Source organism: Physeter macrocephalus, chromosome 19 (genome assembly GCF_002837175.3).
Source record: "Physeter macrocephalus isolate SW-GA chromosome 19, ASM283717v5, whole genome shotgun sequence".
NCBI classification, from domain to species: domain Eukaryota; kingdom Metazoa; phylum Chordata; class Mammalia; order Artiodactyla; family Physeteridae; genus Physeter; species Physeter macrocephalus.
Genome location: NC_041232.1, coordinates 7,392,113 through 7,415,463, shown reverse-complemented (window position 1 = coordinate 7,415,463; position 23,351 = coordinate 7,392,113). Strand labels below are relative to the sequence as shown.

General features: G+C 46.3%; 1 protein-coding gene across 1 annotated transcript in view; it reads left to right on the top strand.

The window, feature by feature from the left end:
• Positions 1 to 23,351, top strand: part of SEZ6L (seizure related 6 homolog like) — an 86,606-nt gene that overhangs the window by 5,012 nt on the left and 58,243 nt on the right. Inside the window, exons 2-9 of the mRNA XM_007101929.2 lie at positions 2,059 to 2,829; positions 3,650 to 3,783; positions 5,867 to 6,059; positions 7,961 to 8,146; positions 11,731 to 11,896; positions 15,662 to 15,828; positions 16,228 to 16,422; positions 18,204 to 18,342. Of these exons, the coding sequence (XP_007101991.1) occupies positions 2,059 to 2,829; positions 3,650 to 3,783; positions 5,867 to 6,059; positions 7,961 to 8,146; positions 11,731 to 11,896; positions 15,662 to 15,828; positions 16,228 to 16,422; positions 18,204 to 18,342 (1,951 nt within the window). The remainder of the gene's footprint in view (positions 1 to 2,058; positions 2,830 to 3,649; positions 3,784 to 5,866; positions 6,060 to 7,960; positions 8,147 to 11,730; positions 11,897 to 15,661; positions 15,829 to 16,227; positions 16,423 to 18,203; positions 18,343 to 23,351) is intronic.

The window sequence follows — 23,351 nt, the reverse complement described above, 5'->3', positions numbered from 1 at the left end:
AACAAGCTCTAAGAATAATTGCCAATTACCTGATTGTTTCAAAAAAAATCAACAGTCAGAGCTGGAAGAACCCTTAGATTTTATCTAGTCTGGCTGCCCATTTGACACACAGAGAGAAGAGGAAACCCACCCAGTCATGATGGGGAGTGGTGGCCAAGACAGGACCACTATCCGGGTCCCCCAACCCCTGGTTGCATCCAAGCTCTGTGCATCAAACCACAGCTGGGTCTTGGGAGCCAGGTGTCCTGAACCCTCACCCTCGATGGTTTTTGTCTTACCACCTTCTCACTTGACAGTCTACAAAGATGGTCGATACCAGTCATTTGATAAAAGTGACTGAGCATAAAAGTCACAGCTTTCAAGCAGGCCCACAACTGATCTGATTCTGTGAGGTAGATGGAGTATCTCTACTACACAAAAGAGGCTTAATGGACTTGCCCAGGTTCACGCAGCTAGTCACTGTCAAAGGCAGGATTTGAACCCAGGTCTAACCCCAGAGCCTCAACGCCTCCCACCTTGGACCAGGAAACCTGCCTGGCACCTGAATGACCCGGATCTGTCCTCAGGTCGGATCTGGCCCCAGTGCCATCGTCGGCCTGGAATGTACACTGGCTTGGTAATCGGTGTTACACAACAGGAATATTTGTTGATGCCAGTTGCACACTGTTGCAGTCTAGATAGATTAAGCCACTGCTGCCGCCGACTCCATGAAAGTAAAAGAGCCTTTCCAGCGGCTACGGAAATAAATTTAAATAGTGCTGAAGGGACCTGAGACTGTGGCTGAGTGCGTGTCTTTCTGCGGAAAATTGACAAGGACAGCTATCAGTCCTTTGTCCCCAGGACGTAATTCCTCTCTATCTCAAGATCATCATCGGGAACGTTCTGACTGCTCCAGCCCGCTGCTGAGGGCGCGATTACAAATGACAAGAGTATAAAAAACGGTGACGGATACAGCAGCGGATACATACCAGGCACTCTGTGGGTGAGGGACCCACATGTACGTACATGTACCTATGCTTTCCATAATCAACCTCTTGAACGATGAAAACCCTATGAAATAGGGGACAATAGCCCCATTTTACAGCTGAGGAAACTGAGGCTCAGAGAGGTAGATCCATTTGCCAGCTTGCAGTTGGCAGAACTGGGTCTCAAGTAAATGCAGCTGTTTTCAGGCATGATTCTGCTAAACAGTAGCCTGGGCCAGCCCTTATTTAAAATTATTAGGTGGTTTTCCTTTCAAGACAAAAATAAATCACAAGGAGTCAGCAGGACATACAAGGCCCACCAGAGCCTGGCCCCGACCTCTCTACCTCACCAGCTCTCTCTCTAATCACCCTCCACCTCTGTCCCCTGTTCTCTTTCATTCCTCTTTTGCGCTCACCTCAGCCAGGCCTCGGGTCTTCCCACATCCCTCTGTTCTCAACCTGCCTCATGATTCTGGATCCTCAGATCTTCGTGTGTTTCCCACAAGGTCACTTGTACATTATTTAGTTAAAACAAACAAAAAAAAAATCAAACTCCCCCAATCCCAGGATAATATAGCCCTGAGTCAGGGCACACAGCTTAGAGAAGAGACTATGGGTTGGTTACAGCCCCACTCATCCTCTTAGTGGGATAGGCTTGTGCAGTGAGCAACCTGCCCAGCTGTACATGGTGGTCCTGCCCCACAGACTGGGTTAGGGGCCTGTCCTCTTCGCACGCAAAGCTTTTCTCTTTCTAAGCGCTTTTCACCATCAAATATGATTATTTCTACCTTCTTATTCCCCCTCCCAGGGCATATGTAACTGGACTGTGAAATTCTTGTGCCCTTGGTTTCTGTACCTCTAATGCTTAGCTCAGGCTGGCCATGATCAACCCCAGTCTCCCTGGTTGGGAAAAGGAAGTAAGAAAGGAAGCGAAGAAGGAAGGAAAGGAGGCAGCCCCACATTGGTTGATTGGCCTGTACCAGCATCCTAGCAGGTCTTGGGTACCACTTCGGGAGGGCCACCCTCAGAGTCTGCCAGGTAAGGACCTAAAGCCCCTGGCCCCAAGCTAACTGGTGTCCGTTCTCTTTCCAAGATGCGCCACTGGAGGGAGATGCTGGCCCTTCAGGTACTTACTTTCTGCCCTCGGAAGCCCTGGGGAGCAGCAGTCTGAGCCAAGAGACCCCCAAAGAGAGAGTGACCACGGCCCCTCTGAATCCAGCGCAGTCAGGGGACGAGCTTCGCAAGCCAGAGTTGGAAGGGATGGTCCCCTCCGCACCTGAGGACTCCGCGGCCACGTCCGTGCTGCTTCCGCTTCCGGAGGAACCCGGCACCAGGCATGCCTTACCCCCCACGAAGAAGCCGCCTTCGCTCAAGCAGGTGAACTTGACCAGGAAGCAGCTGAGGCCGAAGGCCACCACCGCAGCAGCCGTGCAGAGGGTGGCGTCCCAGCCAGCATCCTCGGGCCTGGGTCTCCTCTCCTCTGCCACGGAGAAGCCCCGCCCACCTGGGGACCAGGACCCCGTGGCCTCCGCAGGGGAGGAGACCCACCCACTGTCGCTGTCCTCGGAGGAGCCCCTCTGGCTGGAGCGGAAGGAAGGTGCAGTCCCCACGACGCCCGCGCCCCTGCAGATCGCCCCCTTCACCTCGCAGCCGCCGGTGGCCCACACGCTCCCCCAGAGCCCTGACCCCGGGGCGCCCGCCGTGCCTGAGGAGGCCCACGAGGCTCCCCCAGGGGATGCCAGCCCCATGAGCCTGATGGACAAGTGTGAGAACGAGCTGACCGGGTCAGCCTCGGAGGAAAGCCAGGAGACCACGACGTCCACCATCATTACCACCACGGTCATCACCACCGAGCAGGCCCCAGGTGTGCAGCCCCCAACCCCTCCAGCCCTCCCGGCACTGCGATGAGGCACCTGCTGTGTGCAGGGCATGGGAGAGGGGGGCCGGGGAGGTCCACGTCCCACCATTGGTTACCATCTATGGAGCCCTAGCTATGAGCCTGACCCTGTGGCCCAGAATTAACATCCCTGTTTTAGAGATGAGACCCCTGAGACCGTAAGACATCGAGTACCCTGCCCAATGCCACACAGCTAAACAGCGGGATTCAAAACCTTTCATCTTGGAACAGAATCCTTTTGTCTGCCTAGAAGGCCCTAGCCTTTCAAGGTGCTTTTGCTTTTACCGTTACATGAACTTGATAAAATGCACGTCTGTGTTCCAGTCTTTCTTCTGTCTCTTTTTCCATCTTCAAACACAGAGGAGAGACATCAGCTGTCAGTCATACATTGATTTTGGACAAAGGCAATGTGGCCGCTCAGGAAAGAGTATGAGCTCTAGGTTTGACTCCTGCTCGCTGTGTGAGCTTGGCCCAGATGCGCACCCTCTCTGAGCTTTGCTTTACTTACCTCTGAGATGAGAATGAAATATCAGTCCCTTCGAGGATGAGCGGGGTCACCCCTGTAGACCGCTGAGGTGCCTAGCAGCATGTAGGAAGTTATCGTTCTGTGTCAGATGCTGCTCTTTGATTATCCTGTTGATTCTGGAGCTGAAGGAGAATGAACAGCAGTGGGAGGAGTGGGGACAGGAGAACACAGGTGCCCCTGAGGCCCTGTTCCAGCCGCAGCCCATCTGAGAGATGACATCTGAGCTGTTCTCCATGTCCTAATGACAGTGCTTTCCTCCAGCTCTCTGCAGTGTGAGTTTCTCCGATCCTGAAGGGTACATCGACTCCAGTGATTACCCACCGCTGCCCCTCAGCAACTTCCTGGAGTGCACGTACAACGTGACAGTCTACACTGGCTATGGGGTGGAGCTCCAGGTAACCCCGGAAAGGTGCCCTGCAGTGGCTGCCTCTTCCAGCAGGAAGTCTGTGAAGGATTGTCTGAGTCAGGCTTGTTTTTATCATCCTAACCAGTTTGGTTCTGGCTTTGCCCTAATGGGGCAATTTAAGCTGGGCTTTGGTGGATGAATAGGAGTTCCCAACTCAGGGCACAGCTGAAATAGCTTGGCACACATGGAGGGAAGGGGATGTGTTGATAAATTGTAATCATTACACCCAGAAGGAAAGTCCTCTGAGAGCCTGCTTATCAAACACACACATAGTCATGGAAGCCCCATGTGGCTCATTTGATTCATAAACTTTTGGCTGCAAACTAAGAATGGAAAAGCGGGGTGGCATAGTGCTCAAACATCTGGGTTTTAAGTCGCAGCTCTACCAGTTAATGCTATATGACTTTGGGTAAGGGACTCCAGCTCTCTGAGCCTCAGTTTCCCCATCAGTAAAACAGATGAAAATGTTGCTACTTTACAGAGTTTCAGGGAGGAATAAATATGACAGTGCACAGAGCGCATTCATCCAGAGCCTAAGGGAGAGAGAACGGGCACTCAATGCATCTTACCAATTATCCCCACCCTAGCTCCAGGCCATCCCCAACCGACCTCCCCATCTTTAGAAGCACTTTTTGATATGAAGTAAGATGACATGCCAGGAAGTGGTGAACCGTCCAGTTCACTGTCCCGCAGAAGAAAGTGTGGAAGTGAAGCCAGAAATGGAGGCCAGTACCACGTGGTGGCAGACCCTTCCAGGCCAAGATTAGAGGCTGGACATGTGCTTTTTCCTCATGGGCAGTAAGGAGCCACCAGAAGATTTTAAGCAGAGTCAGTTGCATGACATAAGCAGAACTTTACTCTAGGAAGGTTTTCTGATTGTATAGCGAGGATGAAAGGTCAGCCTCTCGGCAGAACTTGTGTCCAGAGCTTAGTACAGCATGTGGCACATGGTAGGTACTTCGTAAATGTTCATGGAATCAACCTGGAGAAAAGTTCAGTCCAGCTGATTCTGGCACTTGATGAACGCTTACCTCCACTTGAAGAGACCCACTCTGTCTAATACTGTACGGAGCTTTTTATCAGGCACAGTAGAATTCCTTCGTTAGCACCTACTCTGTACCAGTCACAGCAATGGGGGACAGGGTGGTGTGTAAAACTGATGCAGTGCCTGCCCTAAAGGAGTCTGCCGTTTTGTGATTGAGATAGACACACATGAAAGACATTGGATGCTTCTCCCAATGGTCTGTAGTAGATGTTCATAGTGGATGTTGTAGAATCACAGTGGAGAGACAGGCAAGCTCCTTGGCAGTTAGGGAAGGTTTCACGGAGAAGGGTAATTTTAGTGGGGCTTTGACGAATGAGTAGGCGTTCATCAAAGAGAAAAGAGAGTAAGATGTATGGCCTGAAAGAGGAAAGGCTTGTCAGTAATGCCTGCCTTGCTTACACAAGAGGCAAGGATCTGGGGTCCCAGGCCCCACTAAGAGAAGCAGAAATACCCATCTTGGGAACTGGGGACTGACTAAGGTCCCCACCCCACCCCCGCTCCATTTGTTCAGCATCCTTGTCTGCAAGTAAAGTATCTCCCTTCTTTCTCTCCCAAGCCTGGAAAGTGGACTTGGCAAACCAAGTACATGGAGCTTTGAGGAGGCTCTGCCATTGAAGCCACCGTTGAGGAGGATAAGAAAGTGGGCCTGAGAAAGCCCTAGAGATGAGGCCCCCCACACCCTCACCAGTTTATGCAGAAGAGCAAGAATGTATTCAGTCAGTCTGTAAAGATTTATTGAGCACCTACTATGTGCCAGGCACGATTTTAGGCCCTGGGGACCCTGAGCAGCATGGAAAGTTTCCTGCCTCCCTGGAGCTTACCTTCTGGTGAAATGCCTTCTGTCTCCCTGGATATGGGACCTCAGGCACAAGCTGATCAAACCCCTGCCCCCACCTGCCAGCTCCAGAAGACTCTGTCTCGGCTACCAGCATCCAGAAGCCTCTTTCATGGGACCTCAGATAAGGGGGCTAACAGATGCCCTGTCTCAAACATGACTCCGATTCTGTCTACCCCTACCTGTCTCCAGGTGAAGAGTGTGAACCTGTCCGAGGGGGAGCTGCTTTCCATCCGTGGGGTGGACGGCCCCTCCCTAACCATTCTGGCCAACCACACCCTCCTGGTAGAGGGGCAGGTGATCCGAAGCCCCACCAACACCATCTCCGTCTACTTCCGGACCTTCCAGGATGATGGCCTTGGGACCTTCCAGCTGCACTACCAGGGTAAGATCAGGCTGAGGCTGTTGAGATGTAGCTTTTGTCTCCCTTTCTCTCTGGAGCCAAGGATTCTCACCCTTTTTGTGCCAGGGACCCCCTCTGGCAGTTTGGTAACACTGTGAACCCCTTTTTAGATTTGTGTTTTTAAGAACATAAAATATATACAATTCAAAAGGAAGCCATTCATATTTAATAGCAGTTGTCAAAATATTGTTTTCATCTATGATATCATAATCTATGTGCTTCTTTATTAACACATTAAATAATATTTCCCGGTGGCTCTGATAATTACTGTAATTTCAAAGGAGCGTAAGAAATATGTCAAGATATTCATTTTGACATGAAAATATCTATGATTTCTCTTGGTGACAAAGTCACAGGTTCTGTGACTATGTTACAGGTTGTTGCCTACATTTGTGATTGAAAGAAATATCATTGTTAAGTGAAACGTTAATGAGAAAAAGCAAGCCCCTTTTTCCCATTCAAGTTCATGTCTCCTGAATCTGACACACAAATCCCGTGAGAGTCCATGGGTTTCTAGGAAAGAGCCTCTGCTACCGGAGTCCTTCTGTCTTTTTTCTTCTTCTCCACTGATTTCTTTCTTTCCTTTTTGTCTGTTTCTAGTCTCCTTTCTTTTGTTTTCTGTTCACCTTTCTCCTCGCTCTTTTCTTGCTTCATATCTTTCTTTCCTCCCCTCCCTCTCTTCATTCCCACCCCCATTCTCTCTTCCTTCTCTCTCTCATTTCAATGTCATCCCATTTTCCCCACCTCCTGGGCGGTTTCCAAGACCTCGGGTTACATCCCTTACCAGGAGCTCCCCCTGGATACTTGCCAAGTATATGACGGGGAAGGGGAGCCCTTAGCCACACTTTGGGAGATGGAAAGCTATCCACATTTACGTCACATTGACTAAATGTCTGGAAAAAGAATTCATTTAAAAATTTCCCCTTGGGTGTTTCTGAAACAGATGGGTGACTGTATACAGGAGTGTCCGTTTCCTCACACCTTCTCAATACGCAGACTACCGTCTGTTGTCTTTGCTAATTTAAAAATGGAAAAAATAGCTCATTGAGCCATGAGCTTGAATTTGGTCCTCCTCATGGGAACCGGGAATGCAGACATCCCAGGCTGCAGGAGAGGTCAGACCATAGTCTAGTGGTGGAGCTAGGATGGATTCAGCACCCTCTTATGAAAATGAAACTCAAGGAGCTCGACGTGGTCACGTACACCCTTCTACCACCCCATCCAGTGAGCTCTGTGCACCAGATATTGGGCTAAGGAGGCTCTTCTTTGGCATTTCACATGTAATCCTTACCGCCACCTGTGAAACAGGGATGATCACAGAGAGGAGAGTGAAGTTCAGGGCACTGTGTCACTTTCTCAAGGTCACGCAGTTTCTGAGTGATGGAGTAAGAGAATGGAAACTCACATCCATCTCCCTCAGAGCCCAAGCCCTTACCTCCCAGGACAGTTGTTTCCAAGCTTTCATATCTTGGGCATTTCCTGAAGAACTGGTTATTCTAACTCTGGTCCAAGAGCCTGCATTTTTATCAGACACCTAAGCTGTTCGTGCAGGTGAGACTAACCTACCTGGGTGATCCTGTCCCTCCTGTGCTCAAGGAGAAGGCCATTCTGTCTCCAGGGAGAGATGGGAACACGTACGTCCCCCCAAACCTGCTGTCTCTGGTTAGGCAGGGTGGGGAGCTTTGAGCCTAGAAAAAAGTGCTCATCTGGCAGTCTCAGACCACGTGATCAACTCGAGTCACACAAATACCCTCCTCCAGCACTCCAGGGGCCTCAGGGGCCTCATCTTTTCTCCTCAGCAAAAAACTGACTCCCGGGATATGGGTCACCTTCTTTATCTCCCCCTCTGAGAGATGACTGTCTGGCCCTGCATTTCTTCCCAGCCTTCATGCTGAGCTGCAGTTTTCCCCGCCGGCCCGACTACGGGGACGTCGTGGTGATGGACCTGCACTCAGGTGGGGTGGCCCACTTCCACTGCCGCCTGGGTTACGAGCTCCAGGGTGCCACGACACTGACGTGCATCAATGCCTCCAAGCCCCACTGGAGCAGCCGGGAACCCATCTGCTCAGGTACATGCCAGCCTCAGCCAGACCAAACACGGATGGTCCACTTAAGAGGGAAGAGACCAGCCCCCAGGGTATTAAGATTGACCTTAGTGAGGAGAGTCCTCCAAACGTAGATGGCTGCTGCCATTTAAAGTTTTGTTATATGATCAAATTGACCGTTAGTGACGTTTAGTACCTTCACAATTTTGTGCACCCATCACCACTATCTTTATTACCCCCAAAAGGACACCCTGGACCCAGTAGCAGTCACTCCCCATTTTTCCCTGTCCCCAGCCTCTGGCAACCACCAATATGCTTTCTGTCTCTATAGAGTTGCCTATTCTGGACATTTCCTATACATGGGATCGTACAATATGTAATCTTCTGTATCTGGCTTTTTTCACTTAGCATAGTGTTTTCAGGGTTCATCCGTGTTGTAACGTCTGTCAGAACTTCATTCCTTTTTATGACTGAATAATATTCCACGGTACGGATAGGCCACATTTCCTCTGTTCATTCATTGGTGGACATTTGAGTTGTTTCCACTTTGGGGGTATTAGGAACAATGCTGCTGTAAATGTCTGTATGCACGTTTTTATGTTTTCATTTCTCTGGGGTGTATACCCCAAAGTGGAATTGCTGGGTTATATGGTAATACCACGTTTAACTTTTGAAGGAACCGTCAAACTGTTTTCCACAATGGCTGCACCATTTTACTTTCCCACCAGCCATGTATCAAAGTACCAGTTTCTCCACATCCTCACCGGCACTTATTTTTCCATGTCTTCTTTTTATTATTATAGCCATATAATGATGTGGGTGTGAAGGTATCTTACTGTGATTTTGATTTGCATTTTCCTAATGGCTAATGACTTTGAGTATCTTTTCATATGCTTGTTAGCCATCTGTATATCTTCTAGGAGAAATGTCTATCCAAGTACTTTGCCCATTTTTAAAATTTGGTTGTTTGTCTTTTCCTTGAGTTGTAGGAGTCCTTTTTATATTCTGGATACTAGACCCTTACCAGATATGTGATTTGCAAATATTTTCTCCCACTCTGTGGGTTGTCTTTTCACTTCTTGATAGTGTCCCTAATTTTGACAAAGTCTAATTTGTGTAATTTTTGTTTGTTGCTTGTGCTTTGGATATGACAGCTGCCATATTTTGAGCCCAGTCCATATGCCAGGGTTCTGATAAATCCTCACAGCAATCCTACATGGTGGGAACAATTATCCCCATTTTACAGATGAGGAAACTGAGGCTCATGGAGGTGAAGTTTCTCCCTCAAAGTCACCAGATAGAAATTGAACTGAGTCCAGAACCCTTCTCTCCTGAGCTCTTTTCCTTACATCTTCACTGTTCAAAGTGCAATCTGCAGACCAGTTTATTAGAAATACACAATCCCAAGCCCCATACAAAACCAAGTGAATCAAAATCTACATTTAAAATGCTCCTTTTGTGGTTCATGTGCACATTATAGATTGAGAAGCACTCTGTACCACACTCTGTCTGCCCCAGTGGCCATAACCTTGACCATCCTCAGTTATCAAGAGAGCAAATCTCTATTAGATTCTCAAAAGTCCTGACCATGGCCAGGAGAGTGTAGGCTGCCCACATTAAACTGAGCGCCTACTCTGTGCCAGGCCATGTAAAGGAGAATGTACAAGGAGAATACTGGGAATAAGAAAACATCACTTCTGCCCTCCAGGCATTCATATAGTCAGTAGAATTCAAAATGCAAATGAGAGCTGATGATAAATTCTCAGATTTAATTGTTGCGGTATCGTTCCCCCAAGGCCCTTCAGAATTTTTCTTTTTTTTTTTAACAAAGACAAAATATTCAAACCATAGGGCAGTTGGTCTCCATGCCTCCCTCACGTTAATTTTTATCTATGTATGAAATCAGAGAGGAATTAAGCCTCAATTTGTGCTAAGAAAGACGGATGGGGAGCCGCGGCTGGCAAATTGAAACCAGTCATCAGTCGGCTTAATAATATTAGCAAGGAATGGGAGCAGAGAGGCCGCAAATGAGTGGCAGCTCGGGGAGGACAGGTGGCCGGCGCCCCCCACCAGGGACAGTGTCCATCTCCTTAGCTCCTGAGCTATGGGGCAGTAATGCTGGCTACATTTTGAGCACCTACTCTGTGCCAGGGACAGCACCAAGCCCTCTACATGCAGTGTTCCATTGACTTAACCACCACAGTCCCATAAAGAGGGTGGAATTATTATTAACATTTTACAGTGACCTAGATATTCAGAGAGCTTCAGTGACTCGCCCTAGATCCACAGCAGATAAGTGGCGCTGGCCAGATTTGAACCTTCGCTTTTGGATGGGGATTCGGGAGAGGTAGCTGGAGAGCCTGCGTCCCAGTGCTCTGTCCGTGGTCCTGAAAGAACTACTGTACAGGACTTCTTGGTAGTGTCTTTGCTGTAGGTCACAGCAGAGTCCAGAGCAGAGAAGGGAGCTATCTGCCTTTCTCATCAGTGCAAGTCCTTATTAGTCGTGCAGTCATTCAGCAAACATTTAATGAGAACCAAATGTCTCCTAAAAATAAGACTACCTCCCCACATTTGTATAACTCTTCCTAGTTCACAAATCACTTTTTAATATTTATTAAATTTTTATGATAAAAGTAATACATGGCTCTGGTTAAAAAAAAAATCCAAGAAAGTGTTGAAGACAGTAGCAAATCACTTTTATATTCCTGGTCTCAATTGACCCTTGCATATAGCTCATTGAAATAGATATAGCGGACCATTTTCTAGCTTCTTTTTTCCCACTTAAAATATAGTGAATATTTTCCTATATTCTCAAGTTCTCTGAGAACATGGTTCTTAAAACTATATGACTGACATGCATTTATTTCACCAAGCATCTGTACGCGGACATTCATGTTCTTTCTCGTTTTTTGCTCTTAGAGGCAATCTGGCAGTGAACACCCTCATTCATACATTTTTGTGAAACTCTCTAAATCTTTTCTTAAGGTAAATTCCCAGAACCTTAATTACTAGGTCAAAGTGTTTGAACATATTTTCCAGATTTTTCATCAAATTGCCCTCCTGAAAGGCCACAGCAACTTGCATTCTAACCTGTGCTGGATGAGAGTGACCATTTCCTATCACTGGAGATAGCTTTCCAGTTTATTGCTGCTTTTTATCTTGACCAATTAGGTGGATAAAGATAGAATATAGTTTAGATTTGCATTTCTTTTATTACTAGTGAGGCTGTATTTTTTTAGTGCTTACTAAGTAATAGAAGTGTATTTCTTCTTTTGAGAACTGCCTATTTATGTCCTTCTTAATTACCATTTTGTAATTAGGAATCAGGGCACAGCCAGTGCCTGGAAGAATCCTTAAATCACAGCCATTCATCCCCCGCCATGGAACGCACATGGCAATGGTTCTAATCATGGAATTAGACCTCCTGTCAAACAGGATGAACCTGTCTCAGGAGGATGGGACTTTTCCCATGGTTTCTCTCTTCCCCAGCCTATTTCCTCCCATGAAGGGGTGGGGAGTGGGAAAGGATGAAACCCTCACTTCCTCTCTCTCTCTGTCTCTCTCTGCAATCCTCTCACTGCCCACCCACCCCTACTCTCTGACCCCAGCCCCTTGTGGAGGGGCTGTGCACAACGCCACCATCGGCCGCGTCCTGTCCCCAAGTCACTCTGGAAGTACCAATGGGAGCCAGTTCTGTATGTGGACAATTGAAGCTCCAGAGGGCCAGAAGCTGCATCTGCACTTTGAGAGGCTGTCACTGCACGAGAAGGACAGGTAAAACTCTGAGGGTCCCCAGCCAGCCTCATTCCTTCCCAGAGTGTTAGAACGTGGCTTGGGATTTGGAGTCTTGAAAGGACTAAAATGCTGCCTCATGGACGTCAAGAAAGGAAGAGCTGGGGAGGGTGGCAGGGATATTAGAGACCATCATCTTTGATCTCTTCCTTTTACACATAAGGAAACTAGGACATACAGAGGGGAAGGGACTTACCGTAGTCACACAGCAGGGTAGGGGGAGAGGCAAGAAGGGAATCCAGTTCCCCCACCTCGAACTGCCTCATCCCTTCTCCTGCACATCCCTTTCTGCAATTGAACAAGGAGGGAATGTTTACTGAGCATCTGCCCTGTGCCCAATCATGTATTAGGCTCCATGGAGAACAGGAGAGAAGTAGGAAACATTGGTTCCTGGCAGTTGAGATGGAAAAACCAGACTTACGTATAAGAAGGAACTAGAGAAGATACAAGACAACATCTAACCAAGAGTATGTCTGTAGATGCTAAGTTATATGCACAGAATCCAGAATCTGAAAACTCTGAGAACTTATTCTAGAATATTCTGGAATGTTCTAGAAAATTAGGGTCTTAGCCGCTTAGACTTGCTGTCTTAGGTTGAGTTCCCTTGGAAACAGACAGAGTGACAAAGATGTGAGAGAAAGTGGTTTGTTTGGGAACTGATCTTAGAAAGCACCAGGAAAATGAGCAGAGAAGGAAAGGGAGTAGATCCAGTATGTATTAGTAGGCAGGTGACTGCAGAGACAACTGGGTCTCTATCTACTGTGGGCCTCCAGGAAGCTGTGTTGAGCAGGGCTCAGAGCGCTCCTATCGGAGGGTGAGGGAGCTGGGTATTTATCCACCCCCACCATCCGTGTTGGAGGAGGCGTGCTCCTGGACACACTGACTCCCCAACACTGCCTGCCACCCTTGGAGCTGGCTGATTCTCAGAGACTCTGGAAGCCAGCCGAAAATGGGTGAGGAATGAGTACTGAGGGGATATGGGTAGGGCACCAACAGAATGTCAGCACCTTAGAATTCTGGAATCTGTCCGATGTTGATCTTAGAATTATATAGTGTCCTGGCTTCTTTGAAGCTTCAAACCTAGACCATTAACCTCTAGGAAAGGATTCTGAGAGAAAATACCAGAAAACTGAATAAGCGACCCAACTCTGGAGTCTACTTCCTTCCAAGTCGTCCAGCTTTATCCTGAACAAGTCCGTATCAATAAATCACTGCTTTAAAGTACAAGGTGTGGGGCTTCCCTCGTGGCACAGTGGCTAAGAATCCGCCTGCCAGTGCAGGGGACACGGGTTCGAGCCCTGGTCCGGGAAGATCCCACATGCCATGGAGCAACTAAGCACGTGCGCCCCAACTGCTGAGCCTGCGCTCTAGAGTCCATGAGCCACATCTACTGAGCCTGCATGCCACAACTACTGAAGCCCGCACGCCTAGAGCCTGTGCTCCGCAACAAGAGAAGCCACTGCAATGAGAAGCCCGCGCACCACAACAAAGAGTAGCCCCTGCTCACCACAACTAGAGAAAGCCTGCACGCAGCAATGAAGACCCTTAATTAATTAATTAATTAATTAATTAATTTCAGAAAAGAAGAAATGGGACCTGATCTAAACCTTGGAAAGAGATTCGATCAGGGAACCCAAAATACAGTGAGTGGGTAGAGTAGCCCAAGCAGGGAGAATAGGAGTGGGGGGTGGGCAAAGATGTAGAGGTAAATGGGGATCATCTTCTGAAGGGCTTTGGGTACCGGGCTGCTTCTATAAGCTATAGATAGCCATGGAAGGATTTTGAGTAGAGGAGAGAAATGAAGAAAGATTTTAAAGGTGGTTTCCCCCAAAATGAAATCTTTCTAAACTCCAGTCCCATAGTATGCAGCACAGAAGGTGGGTTCTCTGGTCAAACATGTTTGGGAGACAATATATACACAGTCTCTGTCTTGGAAGGTGCTAATGCACATTAGCTGGCAAAGGCACTGACAAGTCCTGCAAGGGAAAAAATGTTTAATTTTTATTTAACCTGGCATTTCCCAAACCCATTTGACCATAGACTGTGTATAGATTTTTATTACTATTTTAGACATTCTAGAGAACATAAGTAGAAAATTGCTATTTTTGGAAGATTAATTGACTAGAGATTTTGAGATCCTGAGAATTTGCTCTAGAGCAAAAGGCATTGGTTCTCTGAAAGAGGAGTCCTGGGGCATGGCCCCCAAGATACAACAAAATCAGCAGGGATCAGAAGATTGTGAAGAGGCCCCTCCCCACTCTCGGAATGGCCCTTGGCCTCTACCTCAGCCCCCTCCTCATCCCAGCCCCAGTGGACACATGGCAAAATGAACAGACTGTGACTCTAACATTTATGCATTTTGCTGACATTAGAAATTCATATGATAAATCCTTTCTGTGGGTCACAGTAAAAAAAAAAAAAAAACGAACTCCAAGGATTAAAAATGCCTGTTTATGAGTCCAGAAAAATAAGTGATCCAATTTGTATACTGGTTTCTTCCCCATTTTTACGTAACTTTTTTAAAAATACCAAGGCTAGCAAAGAGCCAAGTGCCAAAGGTTGTATTTTTCCTTTTTAATAAATTTATTTATTTATTTATTTTTGGCTGTGTTGGGTCTTCATTGCTGCATGCGGGCTTTCTCTACTCTTCCTTGCGGTGCACAGGCTTCTCATTGTGGTGGCTTCTCTTGTTGTGGAGCACGGACCCTAGGCGCATAGGCTTCAGTAGCTGTGGCACGTGGACTCAGTAGCTGTGGCACGTGGGCTCAGTAGTTGTGGCTCGAGGGCTGTAGAGCGCAGGCTCAGTAGTTGGGGCACATGGGCTTAGTTGCTCTGTGGCATGTGGGATCTTCCCAGACCAGGGCTCGAACCCATGTCCTTTGCATTGGCAGGTGGATTCTTAGCCACTGTTCCACCAGGGAAGTCCCCAAAGGGTTTTAATAACAGTAAAAATGAATACCAACATTTTGTCTGATGCCTTTCATTTTTCAGGACACTTTATCTTGTTGTATTCTCACAGTCCCCCTATAAGATAGGTAGGAAAGACATTGTGATCCCTCTTTTCATGGTTGTGGATACTGAGGCACAAGATGTGTTGAGACTTCTGTAAGCTCAGTGGGTAGGGAACTGGGGACTAGAAATTGGGACTCCTGACTCCAGGCACGGTGGTCTTAGGAGATAAAAATCAGTGACAGAGTCTAGTAGGGGTCCAGTGCTTGGTCACTTGACTTGCATACCTGCTCTGTCCTGCGCACTTTATATCCATGGTCTCTAATCCCCACACTCTTTGGTGTAGGTGTGCTTGTACCCATTTTACAGATGAAACAGAGGCTCAGTGGGGTGCAGTGTTTTTGTCCAAAGTCACTCAGCTCAGAAGTTAAAGTCGGAACTCTGTCTGATTATATACATATCAGTGTTTCAGGAATGATATTAGCCCAATCATCCCGGCTTCTCAATTAGTAATAATAATCAGTATCTATTAATTAATTCATCTGGTCATTACATCATACCCAGCACTTTCCTTAAGAGCTCAGAATCTATCCATGAGCCTGGGACAAGCATTGTACGGAAAGGGAGACAAATTCGAATAGATGAAGCAGAGTGTCCGGGCGAGTATGGGGTGAAATCGGGATGTGAGTCTGGGATTGAGGCCCCGGAGCGGGTGGTCACAGCACACACCTCCCACTGCTCTGCATCAGCCGCCCGAGAAGACCTCATATTGGCTCTTGTCTCCTTCCCCACTGCCAGGATGATGGTCTACAGTGGGCTGACCAACAAGTCCACCCTTCTCTACGACTCCCTCCAAACCGAGAATGTCCCCTTTGAGGGCCTGCTGAGTGACGGCCACACCATCTGCATCGAATTCACATCTGACCAGGGGCGGGTGGCCTCAGCCTTCAACATCCGGTTCGAGGGTGAGGGTCCCGGAGGCTGCCCCGTCTCCTGGGGTGGCAGCGTGGGAGCAGGGGAAGCATGGCGGGGCCGGGTCATGGGAGGTAGAAATCTGACCTGCAAAGGATCGGGGAGAAGCCGTAGCTGGAGTGACTCTTGGACTTCCAAAGGCCACCTCTGCGGAGTTGGGAGAGCAGAGGTTCTTGTTCCCATTTTAGATATGAAAATAATGAGGCCCAAGAGGCCAAGTGAATGGCCTAAGGGCCCTCAGCAGGTCAGTGGGAACTGGAATGTGGGGTCTGGTACCCGTTTCCCTTGGGGCTTCCCTGAACAGCAAGAGGGGCCCCTGCTTCTGAGACACAGCCCTGTGAGCCACCCCTGACTCATTTGAGCGGCTGCCCTCTTTTGTGTCCTGGCCCCAGCCTTTGAGAAAGGCCACTGCTATGAGCCCTACATTCAGAACGGGAACTTCACCACGTCCGACCCGACCTATAACATCGGGACCATAGTGGAGTTTACCTGCGACCCCGGCCACTCTCTGGAGCAGGGCCCAGCCATCATTGAGTGCATCAACGTGCGGGACCCATACTGGAACGACACAGAGCCCCTGTGCAGAGGTGAGTGGGTCACAGCCCTCCTCCCAGGGCACCCCAGAGCCCTCCACCCCTTCAGATGCAAGGCCCAGCTTATATACCAATTTTAGGCGTAGAATCCTTTCTGGAGCTCACCCTCCTTTGGGTCAGGTTTGCTGCTGGTCCTTGAGAAAATCACAAAATGGATAAAATTGAAAAGTTGCCTCTTCCTCCAGGCACAGGGCCCCATCATGCACAGCTTGGTGAGAAGATCGCTGCATGGATTTCAGCTCCTGCCTGTGCTATGCAGACATGTGCAGTGCACAACCCGCCCAACAGCACATGGCAGCCCTGAGTCTAATTAATGATAATGATAATAACAGTTGTTAATAGGAGTGGAAAAAACTGTGTTGCAGGCACTCTGTGCCTTATCTGATTTAATCCTCACTACAACCCTGTGAGGTGCATATTATTATTGATCCCGTGTACAGATGAGGAAACAAGCTGTGATGTGACATGCTTCAGGACACACTGAGGGTAATTGGCAGAGGTGGGAATGGAACCTGGGTCTCTCTGTTCTCAGAGACCTGTGCCCTGAGCCCCTTTGGACAATGTCAGCTGTGTGGAATCCTCATCTACGGGGACTTCCAGTGCCCTGCCCTCCCCTATTTCTCCATGTTCAAGGCCACTGAGCCACCCCGAGCCTGGACCCATGTGGGGAATGTGGAGTAATGAACAGAGCCCTGGCTCCTGGCAGCCGCCACCTGGATGGTGGTTGGCGTGAAATCACAGCCTTGCCGTGGTGAGGGATTGACCCCTGTATTAAATGTGCTGGTTTAACAGAGCGGAATTTATTGGCGCTTTGGCCTCTGCCACACTGAGAATTTTCCAAAGCGGTAAACACGGAGTGAAATTTAAAGGGTCAGGCGCCAGGTGCGGCCACATCTCCACTTCCAGTTCAGAGCCAGGGCGTTCCACAGTAACGTTAAGAATTACTGAACGCTTACCTTGTGCCAGGCGCTGTGCTGTGCTTGACATCCATGAGCTCACTTAAGCCTCAGAATAACCCAGTGAAGTCAACACTGGTGTTTCTCCCTGCTCTACAGAGGGAGGCATCTGAGGCTCCAGGAGCTTATTACATGCCTTGTCACAGAGCCTTTGGTGGCAGAGGCAAGACTCGAACCCAGGTCCATCTGACTAGAATGTACCATCTCTAGTCACTATTCACCCTGCTCTAGGGGAGGGCTATTAAGGATGCACTTGAAACTTTGAACTCTGTCCTTCGTCCTGAAAGAACTACAGTCATCCTTCAGTATCCACAGGGTACGGGTTCCAGGGCACACACCCCCGTGCCCCCAATACCAAAATCCGTGGATGTTCAAGCCCCTTATATAAAAGGGCACATCCTCTCATATACTTTAAATCATCTCTAGATTACTTATAATTCCTAATACAGTGTAAATACTATGTAAATAGTTGTAAATACAATATAAATGCTATGGGAATGTCCTAAATGCAATGTTAACGCTATGTGAATAGTTGCTGGTGAGTGGCAAATTCAAGTTTTGCTTTTTGAAACTTTCTGGAATTTTTTTTCAAGTATTTCTGATCCCCTGTCGGTTGAATCCGTGGATGCAGAACCCATAGTACAATGTCCTTGCCCCACCTTTGCCAAATTTCAGCTAAAGGAGGCAGGTGGCCAGTCCTAATTTAATCATTCCGCGCACACATGTATGGACTGTCTGACTTCATAGACCACACTCTTAACTGTTACACCATATCTGCTTCCTTATGAATAATGTGTGTGTGTGTCTGTGTCTTTACAGCCATGTGTGGTGGGGAGCTCTCTGCCGTGGCCGGGGTGGTGCTGTCCCCAAACTGGCCAGAGCCCTACGTGGAAGGTGAAGATTGTGTCTGGAAGATCCACGTAGGGGAGGAGAAACGGATCTTCTTAGATATCCAGTTGTGAGTGTTTTTGATGGGTGGACCCCCCAGGCCAGCCAGTTGGGGAAGAAATTGCTCCTGCTTTATTGTTTCAACCAATATTAAGCATCTACTGCGTGTCAGGGACTGTGCAAAGAACTGGCGTCCCTATGGTGAGGAAGTGACAACATCATACGTACCCAGAATGAGTTCCTATCCTCAGGAAAGTCAGTTGCCTAAGGAAACAGGCACTAAGTGAGGAATTGCATTGATGGAGCTTTGTTAAGCGCTGTAAGGAAAGGTGCCTGATGCCATGAGATTCTATAACGGATTTGATATAAAGAGGAAGGTCAGAAAAGCCTTCCCTGAGGATCTGACAAAGCTCAGAACTAAAGGATGAATTGGAGTGAATTCATCCAAGAAGGAACAGAGTATGCAGAGGCCCTGTGGCAAGAGCAGGCACAGCATTTTCAGAGGACCGAATGGCTAGTATGGTCAGGAGGAGGAGGGAAATATAACATGTACACTCTGTACCACAGTAGTTTATTTTCCTATCTATCTCTCTCAACTAGACCAGAAGGTCCTTGCAGTCAGGACCTGGTCTGATTTATCTCTGTTTCAGGGTCTAACACAGAGCCTGACACACAGTAGATGCTCAGAAAATATTGCTGAATGAAGAAATGCTGTCATGAATGGACTTACCTGGCTGTGTGGCTGTTTCCAGTATTCAGTGGGGGTACCTATTAGATGCTCCATCCAGAACTTGCCCTAACTCCCCAGGTATCAGGAGAAGGGGACAGAGACACACAGTGGTGGCTAGAAAAGCAGAAGAAAGGGCTGTCCAGCAGACCCAGACACGTGGCTGGGACAGTGGGGATGCCAAGTTTGGAAGAGCCTCTCTGGATGCAGCCTGGGGGTCAGCTCTCCCCTCAAGCCTGAAGTAGAAACCCACTTGTCTGGGAAGCGTAACTTGGGTGCTGCTTGGCTTTGCAGAGGAGCCTAGCGAGAGGGAAATTATTTGCAAGGTTTTGTGCCAGTACCATACTGTTTTGATTACTGTAGCTTTGTAGTATAGTCTGAAGTCAGGACTTGTGATCCCTCCAGCTCCATTCTTCTTTCTTAAGATTGTTTTGGCTATTCGGGGTCTTTTGTGTTTCCACACAAATTTAAAAATTTTTTGTTCCAGTTCTGTGAAAAATGCCATTGGTAATTTGATAGGGATTGCATTGAATATGTAATTGCCTTGGGTAGTATAGTCATTTTAAGAATATTGATTCTTCCAATCCAAGAACACAGTATATCTTTCCATCTGTTTGTGTCATCTTCAATTTCTTTCATCAATGGCTTATAGTTTTCCGACCACAGATATTTTGCCTCCTTAGGTAGGTTGATTTCTAGGTATTTTAGTCTTTTTGATGCAATGGTAAATGGGATTGTTTCTTTAATTTCTCTTCCTGATATTCTGTTGTTAGTGTATAGAAATGCAACAGATTTCTGCATACTAATTTCATATCCTGCAACTTTACTGAATTCATTGATGAGCTCTAGTAGTTTTTTGGTGGTAGGAAACCCCATTCTAAAGCTCCTTCCTCCAGGAAGCCTTCCATGGCTCCCCACTGCCCTCATGACAAATATAAATTTATGGTCCCAGTTGATGAGCACCCCACCACCAGAAGTTGCTGGGCAAACCACCTCAGTCTTCAGCCAGGAGAAGAGGAAATCAACTCCTGATATCCTGGCTTCTGCTGAAGGTCCTCCAGCTCCATACCCCAAGACATGGTCTGTGGTCCCCTCCCTTCTGCCCAGCTCAGCATCCTCTCCTCACAGCATGCATCCCTTATGGGTGGTTTTGCTTCACCAAGACTGACCCACATCTCCCCTTGGTGTTAGAGGCCTGGATGAGGAAACAGGAAAATGGGAACCCTGCTTTCATCCCCTCCAGGCATCAAATATTCAATTAACCTTCATCTCAACATGGGATGGGGTTTCATTTCCACTACAAAGCACACGATGCAGCAGCCCATCCAGGAAACTGGAGCATTTAAGCAGAAATACTTCCCCAAAGCCAGGCCACCACCAGCATTAGCATCAAAAAAGGAACCCTTGCAGGGGGCACTTTCTTCTGATCATCTTGGCAACTCCAGATGTGAGTGTTGGCTAAGAGGGAGGACCCCTGGGTTCCCTCCTCTGTGCCCTGACAGTGATCCCTGAGCAACCCTGGACCTGTCACCCAGCCTCTCTGGGCTTCACACTCCTTCTCGGCAAAGGGACGGGTTGCCTTGAACAGAGAGGATGCAAACTGACTCCTGCAGGGTCAGGCAAGTATCATAAAATGGGAATTGGGGCTGTGTGAGGTAATGTAGAGCTGGGGGAACTGTGGTGAAGTGGGAACTACATCCCCACCTAACATCATTTAAATTCAAATTTTTAAAAAATTTATTTTATTAAAGTATAGTTGATTTACAATGTTGTGTTAGTTTCTGGCATACAGCAAACTGATTTTGTTATGTATACATACATATACACATATACATGTATATGTTTGTATACATATGTATATATGTGTATATATATACATATATGTGTGTATATATGTATATATGTACATATATATGTTATATATACTATATATGTATATGCCACCATATATACATTCTTTTCCATATTCTTTTCCATTATGATTTAGCACAGGATATTGAATATAGATCCCTGTACTATACAGTAGGACCTTGTTGTTTATCCATTCTCTCTATATAATAGTTTGCATCTGTTAACCCCAAACTCTCAATCCTTCCCTTCCTCTATCCCCCTCCCCCTTGGCAACCACAAGTCTGTTCTCTATGTCTATGAGTCTGGGTTTGTTTCATAGATAAGTTCATTTGTGTCATATTTTAGATTCCACATATAAGTGATATCATATGGTATTTGTCTTTCTCTTTCTGACTTACTTCACTTTCTGACTTACTTAACTTAGTATGATAATCTCTAGTTCGATCCATGTTGCTGAAGATGGCTTTATTTCATTCTTTTATGTCCGAGTAGTATTCCATTGTACATATGTACCACACCTTCTTTATCCATTCATCTGTCGATGGGCATATAGGTTGTTTCCACATTTTGGTTATTGTAAATAGTGCTGCTATGAACACAGGGGTGCGTGTATCTTTTTGAATTAGAGTTTTGTCCAGATATATGCCCAGGAGTGGGATTGCTGGGTCGTATGGTAATTCTATTTTTAGTTTTCTGAGGAACCTCCATACTGTTCTCCATAGTGGCTGCACCAACTTACATTCCCACCAGCAGTGTAGGAGGATTCCCTTTTCTCCATACCCTCTCCAGCTATTGGTAGACTTTTTTTTTTAATTAATTAATTTATTTATTTATTTATGTATTATTTTTGGCTGCGTTGGGTCTTCGTTGCCGCGCGCGGGCTTTCTCTAGTTGCGGAGAGTATATACATGTATATGTTTGTATACATATGTATATATGTGTATATATATACGTATATGTGTGTATATATGTATATATGTACATATATATGTTATATATACTATATATGTATATGCCACCATATATACATTCTTTTCCATATTCTTTTCCATTATGATTTAGCACAGGATATTGAATATAGATCCCTGTACCCCCTGGGTTCCCTCCTCTGTGCCCTGACAGTGATCCCTGAGCAACCCTGGACCTGTCACCCAGCCTCTCTGGGCTTCACACTCCTTCTCGGCAAAGGGACGGGTTGCCTTGAACAGAGAGGATGCAAACTGACTCCTGCAGGGTCAGGCAAGTATCATAAAATGGGAATTGGGGCTGTGTGAGGTAATGTAGAGCTGGGGGAACTGTGGTGAAGTGGGAACTACATCCCCACCTAACATCATTTAAATTCAAATTTTTAAAAAATTTATTTTATTAAAGTATAGTTGATTTACAATGTTGTGTTAGTTTCTGGCATACAGCAAACTGATTTTGTTATGTATACATACATATACACATATACATGTATATGTTTGTATACATATGTATATATGTGTATATATATACATATATGTGTGTATATATGTATATATGTACATATATATGTTATATATACTATATATGTATATGCCACCATATATACATTCTTTTCCATATTCTTTTCCATTATGATTTAGCACAGGATATTGAATATAGATCCCTGTACTATACAGTAGGACCTTGTTGTTTATCCATTCTCTCTATATAATAGTTTGCATCTGTTAACCCCAAACTCTCAATCCTTCCCTTCCTCTATCCCCCTCCCCCTTGGCAACCACAAGTCTGTTCTCTATGTCTATGAGTCTGGGTTTGTTTCATAGATAAGTTCATTTGTGTCATATTTTAGATTCCACATATAAGTGATATATGGTATTTGTCTTTCTCTTTCTGACTTACTTCACTCAGTATGAGAATCTCTAGGTCCATCCATGTTGCTGCAAATGGCATTATTTCATTCTTTTTTATGGCTGAGTAGTATACACTGTGTGTGTGTGTGTATATATATATATATATATATATATATATACACACACACACACACACACACACCACATCTTCTTTATCCTTTCATCTGTTGATAGACATTTAGGTTGCTTCCATGTCTTGGCTATTGTGAATAATAGTATGGCTATGAACATAGGGGTGCACGTATCTTTTTGAATTATAGTTTTGTCTGGATATATGCCCAGGAGTAGGATTGCTGGATCAGATGGCAACTCTGTTTTTAGTTTTTTTGAGGATCCTCCACCTAACATCATTTAAATTCAAATTTTTAAAAAATTTATTTTATTAAAGTATAGTTGATTTACAATGTTGTGTTAGTTTCTGGCATACAGCAAACTGATTTTGTTATGTATACATACATATACACATATACATGTATATGTTTGTATACATATGTATATATGTGTATATATATACATATATGTGTGTATATATGTATATATGTACATATATATGTTATATATACATATATATGTATATGCCTCCATATATACCTTCTTTTCCATATTCTTTTCCATTATGATTTA